We start from the raw sequence: 9909 nt of genomic DNA on the forward strand, positions 1-9909 counted from the left end.
GCTAACATAGTTAAAACATTAAGTGGTGCCTGCTCTGAGGCTGGGCTCACACCTAGGCGTATCGAATATGCGCATTTCGTGATGCGCATTTTTACCGCGATCCGCGGTTAAAAAAAAAACGCTTGACAAACGTGCGTTTCCGAGGGCTTCTTGGCTGTATCCCAATGGAAACGCGCGACAAAAACGCCCCAAAGAAGCTCCTGTACTTTGGGCGTAGGGTGTTTTGTAGCCCGTTCATACGGCCTGTAATACGCCCAGGTGTGTACCATACCCATAGTAAATAATGGGATTTCGGTGTTTGAGCGTTTAGCAGAGCGTTCGAACGCGCTACAAAACGCCCAGGTGTGAACCAGGCCTTAGAGAAAACTTTAAAATGTGTGGCAAAACTTTTAAAAATGGCTGTCGGGTGTTTTTTAAGATCTGCCCATGATGGCCGTAGCCATACAAGCCTCTCTGAGACGCAATTCACTTATAACTCTGCTTATGAAATGATGTTTTCCAAAACATTATACATGTCTTGCTAATATTTCCCCTATTGCTATTATTATTACCTAATTACCTCCTGATCTCAGTGCTTCTGGTTAAAGACAACCTTCTTTTCTTTCTTCCGTTGTGCTGTATTCCATATTTTTACAATCTGCTGTCTTAATTACCCACTCCAGCCCACATATCTTTATGACCGTAGCAATTTTTACATTTCCCCATGTATTTTTTTCATTCGGGGATATACAGTATTGTCATTAAGATACCAAAGTAATACATACATTATTTTCAATCCATGCATTATTTTTTGGGAGGGACTAAATCTATACTCCTGTTTGTCTAACCTATAGACAAAAATATATAATGACAAAATATATTTATATATTTTGACCAGTGTTTTTAAAACGTTACTGTAAATGAAAAGTATAAATAAAAGCTATATATTCTATAATTTGTACTATTTTATTTTTTCTAAATTTTGGCAATTTTTAATGTGACGCTCCAAGCTCGCTCATGTGACGGACTACAATCTCAGTTTACTAATTGTATTGAGATTTTAGTCTATCACAGGAGCGGTGGCTACTTGACACACACAGGAACTATAGGGAACAAGTAGCCACCCTCCAGAAGGAAGGGAAGTGTCATCACAAATTCAGAGATGATTTGAGGCTCTACAGCTGAGTGATACAGAAATAAGATACATATTTTTGTTGTAAATAAGGTACTTTAACCCCTTCGTGACTGACGACGTACAGTGTACGTCGCCAGCATCGGGGCTGTTTAAACAGACTCCCGGCGACTTTTGCCGCCGGGACTCTGTTTAAACTTGTAGAGCCGACTGTCGGCTTTACAACAGAAGCGATCCTGGCGACTTACCTGTCGCCAGATCGCTTCTGCGTCCCGAAGAAGGGGCCCCCCCCCCCGCCGGACACCCCCGCCGTGCTTCCCGGGCTCCGTTGCCCCTCCTACGGGCCCGGGACCGGCGATCTTTGTGGCCGCGGGGAGCTGGGGAGGAGGTCGACGAACTTCCGTTCATCGATCCCCTCCCCGTTCTATGGGACCGGGAGCGATGCAGATTGCATCACTTCCGGTCCCTGGGCTGTCAGTTCTGGGCTCCTGCAGCCCAGGTCTAAGCTATTGAAGTGCGATCTGCACTTCAATAGCTTATTTCCAGTGTAAAGGTGACACTGAGGGTCTTTTGGACCCCCAGCATCACCTTTAAAGAGGACCTGTCACCACAATCTGCTATTACATGGAGGGGCTTGTAAGCCCCCCCATGTGATAGCAGTCAAAGTAAAAAAAACAAACAGTTTTTAAAATCAAATAAATCTAATAAAAAAATGAAAAGTCCCCCGCACGCGCGTCGCCACGTAAACACGCGTCGGGTGCGCCTACGTATGAAAACGAGGAACGCGCTACACATGTTGGGTATCGCCGCGCACGCCGGAGTGAGAGCAATAATTCTAGGGCCAATATTTTGGGGTATCTCTAAATTGATGACCTGTGGGGGCTTTTAAAGCTTCTTCTGTGGACTTTTTGGGGTTCTGCAGTTTTTCGCCGTTTCACGGACGCACGCAATTTGTAAATTGGGCATGTTGGGTATCGTTTTACTCGTTGTAACCTCATCTTTTATATTTAATTTAAAAAATTGGTATTTTGTTGTGTTTTGGGGTATTTAACTAAATTTATCACTAAATTTTGGGGTTTAATAAGGAGTTGCGCTAATATTGCGCAACATAAAAATTTGCAACTACCACCATTCTATTCTACAGGGTCTTGGCATTCAGAAAATATATAATGTGTGGGGGGTTTTAAGTAATTTTCAGGCCTAAAATGTGGAATATAACATGGGTGCAAAAAATGGGGGAAAAAAAGGCCTCAGTCATGAAGGGGTTAATACATTCTTAAGGTTTAACTCCTGACGTCTGTGCCATTTTAATGGGTTATATAAGAATAGATTTAAAAAAAAAGTTTAAGGTTAAGTTTTAATTTGTGTCATGCTGATGAGGTCACGATCTTCATTTAAATTAAATCGTAATTACCCTGTGGCAATACTTTGTTGCACTATTACTCAATGACGGGATATCTGCAAATGTAATTTTACACGGGAGCGGCTATTTATTATAAAACATGTATCCTGCTGTGTAAGACACAAATTCTTGGGGAGAGGAGCAGGACAGAGAAGATATGTACCATATGTACAATGTTAAAGTTTCTTAGGATGCATCTGCTACATTTAAAATCTTACATAGTTACATAGTATTTGAGGTTGAATAAAGACATTAGTCCATCAAGTCCAAACTATTAGGATCTCGTTTTACCTGCACCCCTGTATATTACGGTTAAGGAGAATCAGACAAAAGGCTATGCTGCAAAGGGTCAGACTTTCTTTGTTATTTTCCAGGGTCTCCTAAACAGTTCTCATGGGTCAATCCATTCCTTAGATGCAGACAGAACATTGCATGAAGGAGAATGTTTTGGAAAGCAAGAGGACTTATTTAAAGATGGACTTCGAAGAGCACAGTCTACAGATAGTCTAGGCACATCTGGGCCACTGCAGGCGAAAACCTTGGGCTATAACAACAAAGCCAAATCAGCTGGCAACCTTGATGAATCTGACTTCGGCCCCCTTGTAGGAGCAGATTCTGTTTCTGAGAACTTTGACACTTCTTCCCTTGGATCTTTGCACATGCCAAGTGGATTCATCTTAACCAAAGATCAGGAGAAAGCAATTAAAGCTATGACTCCAGAGCAAGAAGAGACAGCCTCACTGCTTTCAAGTGTCACACAGGTCATGGAGAGTGCATATGTCCCTCTCTCTGGTTACCGTCTGGTGAGTGAGACAGAGTGGAATCTATTACAAAAAGAGGTATGTGGTTCTTCTTCCTAATTTAAACATAATATCAGTATAAGTTTTGGCTATACATACACGTAAATAATAGTAGACATGTTCTCAACTGCAAAAAACATCTGCTGAGAGCTTAGTTCAGATTTTCAGGTGTTATTAACCTGCCCAGTGAGAGGTGGTCACCCCAGCTGGGGTGTCTGAGAAATTTAGAAGGGTTTTTTTAAAAACATCACATCCCTGTCTGCTTTAAACCCAGCAATACACTGAGGCAACAACTGGTTCACCCAAAAGACTCAATGCCAAAACACAAGATGAACAACATTGTGTATGCAGTCCAGTAAAGTGAGGAGTGCTCAGAATTGTATGTCGGTGCAACAAAACAGCAGCTACACCAGTCTATGGCACAGCATAGAAGAGCCAAACCCTCTGGTCAGGATTTGGCAGTATACCTACACCTAAAGGAAAAAGGTTACTCCTTTGAAGACAGTCAAGTATGCATCCTAGACACGGAAGAGGACTGGTTTAAAAGAGGTGTGGAAGAGGCTATTCATGTAAAAATGGAGAAGCCAAGCTTGAATAGAGGGAGGGGGTGGGGGGGAGACATCTATTGTCTGCCACATACAATGCTGTTTTAACACCTCTCTCTGGGCAGGTTAATAACACCTCCTGGACTCCAATTATGCAAATGCAATCAACTGCAGGTTGTGACGTGGATTGGAGCAAAATTCACCATATTTATTCCCAGAGGATTTTTTGTAAAAGTCATTCTGAATTGAGAAAGCTGGTTGGATGTCCAGTGAAACGCCTTTAAGAAAAATACAGCAAGTCCAGTTGCCTTGACTGATTTTTTTTTTGATTTTTTTAACAGATTTAGCCATAAAGGAATAGCACGAGTGTATAGTAAACCCCATGGTCATGCCCTGCATTGTATGGAAGGACATCGAGGGTCTGACCACATACCAGGGCTGTAGGGGATTGAAAAAGAGTACGGACTGTTAGGAGAGAGACAAATAGGGCAAACATTCCTTTGCTGTACACCTCCCTTAAAATAAGTAGCAGTAGACCCACAATATACAAAAGTTTTCTTTTTAAAAGGCTGGCCAGAGTTTTGCTTTAACTACATTATTAAGGTGAATTAAAATTGTTGGCTTTTTGCATAGGTTTGTGTGTATTGCTTTTCACTATACTCTCAATTTGTTACTGAACATGCCATGGAGAACAGTCTTGCGTGTTTTTTTGCAGGTGCACACAGCTGGTAATAAGCTTGGACGGCGTTGTGATATGTGCTCTAATTATGAAAAACAATTGCAGGGGATCCAGACACAGGAGGCAGAAACAAGAGATCAAGTGAGTCTTTAATCTGTAAATTTCTATAGTAAAGTTTTGTCTGATCTAAAAGCATCACTTTGTGCTTCCATAACATGCACTGTGAAAGGGTGAATCTATCCAAAATCCAATATTGGCGGCATCTTACTGGCAGGTTGGAAACAGACTTCTGGAATGCCAGCCTTAAATATGTGAATTTGCCAACTGCAGCAGGATGTGGGCTGAGGAAGGAACGCCAATGTGGATTAAGTCTTTGGTGCTCAGCTTTTGGACAAAATGCAGTTAAGACCACTGGTGAAAAATACTGTGTCCTGGTTATTGTATTCTATATATCATTAATACATTCAAGCTCTTATGCTTGTTTTATAGCAGTATGTGTGTTGTAGTATGTTAGCTATCACTGTACCTGATGATAAGTTTTGCTGACTAGATTGTTAAAGTCTTTCACAGTAATTGTCTTGTTCGCAGGTTAAAAAATTGCAGACAATGCTGAGACAAGCAAATGACCAGTTTGAAAAAAGCCTAAAAGAAAAGCAGGAACTGGAGAATTATTTAAAGCAAAATTCCGAAGAAACCGTTAAACAGGTATAAACAATATATTTCACCAAAGCTATCCATTCCTACCACGTTGACAGAGTGTATCCATCCCTAGCAGTATCTGTAGTAGCTCATGATTAATTTGCTTCTGAGTTTTTTATAGGTGGGAATGTTACCTCTGGGTTTTCTCCAAAATTACTAGGGGTGTTCTTAAGACATGTACTTCTGTACTCAAGTCATTTATTTCTACTGCCTCATGCTACTCTCTACCTTTTTAGCTTTCTTTTATTATAAAATGAACATACCTTTTAAAATTGGCAATCCTTTTTTTGGCTTTAATTCTCTTTTGGGTCACATGTATATTTATTAATGCACTCCTGTACATTGGTACATTTACTAATACAGCAGGCTGCGGCCCCGCTGCACCTGGGAAAGCTACAGTATTGTTAGTATCCATCCCTCTAGTTCTAGGGCGGCATAGCCAGCTGTGCCCTCACCCTCCACTGTCTGTTCCTCCAGTAAGTGCTGGAGTAACAGAGGAAGGGGGGGGGGGGGGGGGGGGTCCCTACAGGGAGCGGTGACTGGCACTCAACGCTCTCTGCAGGGAGAAGCAGTGAGGTGAGCAATCAGCGGTATGTGATCGTTTAGTTCTCAATCTACAGAGCCGACATGTGTCCCACGCCACCTCAAACTATTGGGAAGAGTACATTTTACTCTCCCAATAGTTCTCCTTTAACAATTTCATTGACAACGACAAATTTGCCATTGATTTTCAATCTTCACAAAGCATGTTTTCCCACTCCTGCTTTAAATAAATTTCCCGGATGGTTTCATGGAAACCTGTAACAGAAGAAGTATGGGGGCTGTTTTGTTGAGCCAGAACAAGCATGCAGATAGAAGTCCAAACTCCTGATCCACATATTAGTTTGGAGTAAATTGCAGCCAGGTTATTAGAATTTTCAGAAGGAGAGCTTAGCAAGGACGGTCTACTTCATTATCACAGTACAGGTTTCTTTTAAATGTTCCTTGGTTGATATGCAGGGTGACCAAGCAAAGAAAAAGTACAGTTTTTCCCAGTGTTCTAGGCATTCAAAGGTAATAAATATATTGCAATGTATTTATGAGTATCTTCTCTTAGTAAATATGTTCTGACAAATCCAATTCACTGCACGTGTTTTCTTTTGTTACTAGATAACTTCCCTAACACAGCGAGCTCAGGATTCAGAGGTGTTGCTCACTGACATTCAACAGACTTTCTCGCTAGCAAAGAGAAACGTTCAAGAGCAGATGGTAATTTCATTTATCCATTTCTTTATTCAGCAGAGAGTAGATTCAAATATTACAAAGAGAGTTCATAACACTTCAGACCAAATGCAGGGCAAAGCAGCGGTTCACTTTAATGCTGACTTCTGCTATCATTTAAATGAACCTGTTGTTATACTCGCCTTTCCTCCATAAATACTCAGTTCAGCTGCTGCAAGGGAAAGAGAAATACCTGGTTCTTCAGGTATGGGAGTGCATGTGACTTGCTACCCTTCATCCTACAATGATGTTGGTGCTTGGCCTTACTGTTTTCAACATTTACCTAAAGTCAGTCACTATAAGCTACCCTCTGAGTGTCTTTATATTACTGTTGCTGGTGTATTTATCAACATTATTACTAGTGAGGTTACAGTGGATATATCACTTTGTTAAGGAATATCTACACAGTGAGTTTAATATACAGTCGTGTGAAAAAAAAAGTACAGCCTTTTTGAATTCTATGGTTTTAAGTATCAGGACATAATAAAAATCCTTTTAGCATCTTTCTAGCATCTTAAAATTGGGTAAATACAGCCTCAGATGAACACATGACATATTACACTGTCATTATTTATTTTACAAACACAAAGCCAAAATGGAGAAGCCATATGTGAAAAGCCATATGTGAAAAGCTGGCAGCGGTCTCTCCTCCCTGTTGGGCGCCAGCTGCAGTGGTCTGTGTCCTCTTCGATCCTTGCTGCCTCTGCTGATAGACGGGTAGAGCAGCAGGGATCAAAGGGTACACCGCATACAGCTGGCAGCAGGGGAAGCGGAGCTGATGTGACCGTAGAGGAAGCTGACAATAACCCATGCAATTTCTAGTCGCCATGGTGAACTGGTGCCTGGGATTTGCCGAGCCCTGCTTTAGGCATCTTATTATGTTATGGTAAAGTCCTGCATGATCTGCATGGTCTTGTATACAAACTGCCTCTGGAGCAAGAAACGAAAAAGCTGTATGAGAAGCACCCTCATAAAAATATACTATATTGCCAAAAGTAGTGGGACACCTGCCTTTACACGCACGTGAACTTTAATGGCATCCCAGTCTTAGTCTGTAGGGTTCAATATTTTTTTTTTTCTTCCACTCAAGTTTTTATTTTTTTAGCAAAAGGATGATAAGAATACAGTAATACAAAATGAGAAAGAGATACATCCAGCATGGTATACATTCCACCATATTGAGGCCACTTCACATAGTATTGATATTACAAATCATCACACAATCAGTTAAATCCGCTACCACAACATAGGGTTCAATATTGAGTTGGCCCGCCCTTTGCAGATATAACATGCAGATATAACAGCTTCACCTCTTCTGGGAAGGCTGTCCACAAGGTTTAGGAGTGTGTCTATGGGAATGTTTGTCCATTCTTCCAGAAGCACATCAGATACAGATCAGGTACTGATGTTGGATGAGAAGGCCTGGCTCGCATTCTCCGCTCTAATTCATCCCAAAGGTGTTCCATCGGGTTGAGGACAGGACTCGGCTTACAACATGACTTAGCTGTCATGTTGTATTGTAGATACAAACTTTGAATAGGTTACCCATTATTATTCATAGTATTTTTGTGTGTCAATTTCAGGCTGTGCTTATGCAGTCAAGGGAGCAAGTCTCTGAAGAGTTGACTAGACTACAGAAGGACAATGAGAGTCTTCAAGGAAAACATGGATTGCATGTGTCACTACAACAAGCAGAAAATTTCATCCTTCCTGAAACTGTTAAGGTACGGTTCCACCTTTTAGACAAATAATTTTTGCTACTTATAGTTACAATGGAATTCAAGACCAGATGGATAGGAGGGCCCTCCTTGTGAGAGCTTACAATCTAACTAATCAGTGAATTTTTACCCTGTCATCTATGTGAATTTTGTAAACCTGCATGACCCTGCCATGTGAGGAATGAGTGAATGGAAGCCAGCAGTTTTACTGTAGATCACTTCTATGAAGACATGCTAGATTGTTTTGAGTGAATAGCATACATTGCTCGCTGCTTTCGTTTATGTTCCCAGAAGCACCTGAACCGTGGATCGTTTTTGCTGTTGAACTTTTCCGTAATTTAGTTTGTGTCAAAGAGGAAAATGTCAGGCATGTTTACCTTCTTGCTTAAACCAAGGGAAGGCTCAGGGTACATTGTAAGGAAGGTGTCTTTTTAGCCATTTGTTGTTGGACTTTATTCCACTAGATTTATCAGCATTATGTTCACTCTCACTTGGCTGCCTCTGTTTATTCCTAGGATCTACATGAATTAGTTCTAAAATATCGGGAAGATATTATAAGTGTCCGGACTGCATCAGACCACATTGAAGAAAAACTGAAAGCGGAAATTTTATTCTTAAAGGAGCAAATTCAAGCAGAGCAATGTCAGAAAGAAAATATAGAAGAAACCCTACAGACTGAAATAGAAAATTGTAAAGAGGAGATGGGTAAGAATTTCTTCTTGGCTTCCAATCAGCTTTTTTTTGTGGCAAATAGGGGAAGGGAGCAGGTTTATATTTAGAATTTACAGGTACTGGGAGAACTTTCCCAGTTCTCTATCTATTTTGCACTTTTTTCTAACTCAAAATGCATTAATGACCATGCAATTTATTGTAAGATATGTACTTCTATAGAAGTAATTGTTTCAATGATATGCTTGTGTTATTAAAGCACCTTCTGTGCAGCAACACTCGCCGTGTAGCACTGCTGTGAAAGTCGGCAACAGAGAACTCCGACAAGTACAGTCAACCTGGGCTAGCCAAGTAATGGAGTTACTTCCTAGATGCTGATCTTCACAGGGGGTTGTCTACAGGAGGATCTATTCAGGAAGGAACTATTCACAGCAGGTGTTCTACTATACATACTTTGTAACATTCTCTAGGTAAGGTATGAATGACTTTTCTCTTGGTGATCTAATTTTTTTTTTTATGCAACAGCCCCTTACTATTACATTTTTTTTTGTGGTTTGTGCTGGGGAATACCAAAGACAAAAGCATAGCCAACATCACACTGACCTCCATTGACCTATACACTGTCCTATTTGGTGTTTCTCCTTTTTCAGCACATAACTAAAAAAAACTCAGTAATGGTGACTAATGATAAGTAAATCTATTTCATTTACTGTTTTATTTTCCTCCTTTTCTTGATACTTTACATTCTTTCTTTTGTCCTTTCTTCCTCCTGTCTCATCACTTTGCAGACATCTTAGAAGGTAGGATCTACTTGTCTATTTTATGTCCATGTTGTAGATTTTATGTTGGCCAAAATGCATACATAGTTTAGGGGACAGTTTGTCATATAGTCACCTAGACCAGGCCTTTTTAAACTTGTTCCACTCGTGACCCCTTTTTGGCCGAGGAAATTTTTACGTGACCCCTGCGCTGGACGGTGTCTCTCTTCTCCTCTCCCCAGTGTCGGTCGGAGTCACTCTCCTCCTC

The 9909-nt window shown here is 40.9% G+C and overlaps 1 protein-coding gene across 3 annotated transcripts in view; it reads left to right on the top strand.

Moving 5' to 3' along the window:
• The window catches only part of RABEP1 (rabaptin, RAB GTPase binding effector protein 1), a 45765-nt gene that overhangs the window by 21560 nt on the left and 14296 nt on the right, over positions 1 to 9909 (top strand). For 2 of the 3 annotated variants that reach the window (XM_018553379.1, XM_018553378.1), the window contains exons 9-15: positions 2888 to 3352; positions 4574 to 4678; positions 5126 to 5242; positions 6386 to 6484; positions 8080 to 8220; positions 8730 to 8919; positions 9672 to 9683. In XM_018553379.1, coding sequence (XP_018408881.1) covers positions 2888 to 3352; positions 4574 to 4678; positions 5126 to 5242; positions 6386 to 6484; positions 8080 to 8220; positions 8730 to 8919; positions 9672 to 9683 — 1129 coding nt within the window. The remainder of the gene's footprint in view (positions 1 to 2887; positions 3353 to 4573; positions 4679 to 5125; positions 5243 to 6385; positions 6485 to 8079; positions 8221 to 8729; positions 8920 to 9671; positions 9684 to 9909) is intronic. The other variant, XM_018553380.1, reaches the window with a different exon arrangement.

The sequence above is a fragment of the Nanorana parkeri genome, unplaced genomic scaffold, assembly GCF_000935625.1.
Source record: "Nanorana parkeri isolate BGI_ZX_2015 unplaced genomic scaffold, ASM93562v1 scaffold118, whole genome shotgun sequence".
In the NCBI taxonomy this organism is placed as follows: Eukaryota; Metazoa; Chordata; class Amphibia; order Anura; family Dicroglossidae; genus Nanorana; species Nanorana parkeri.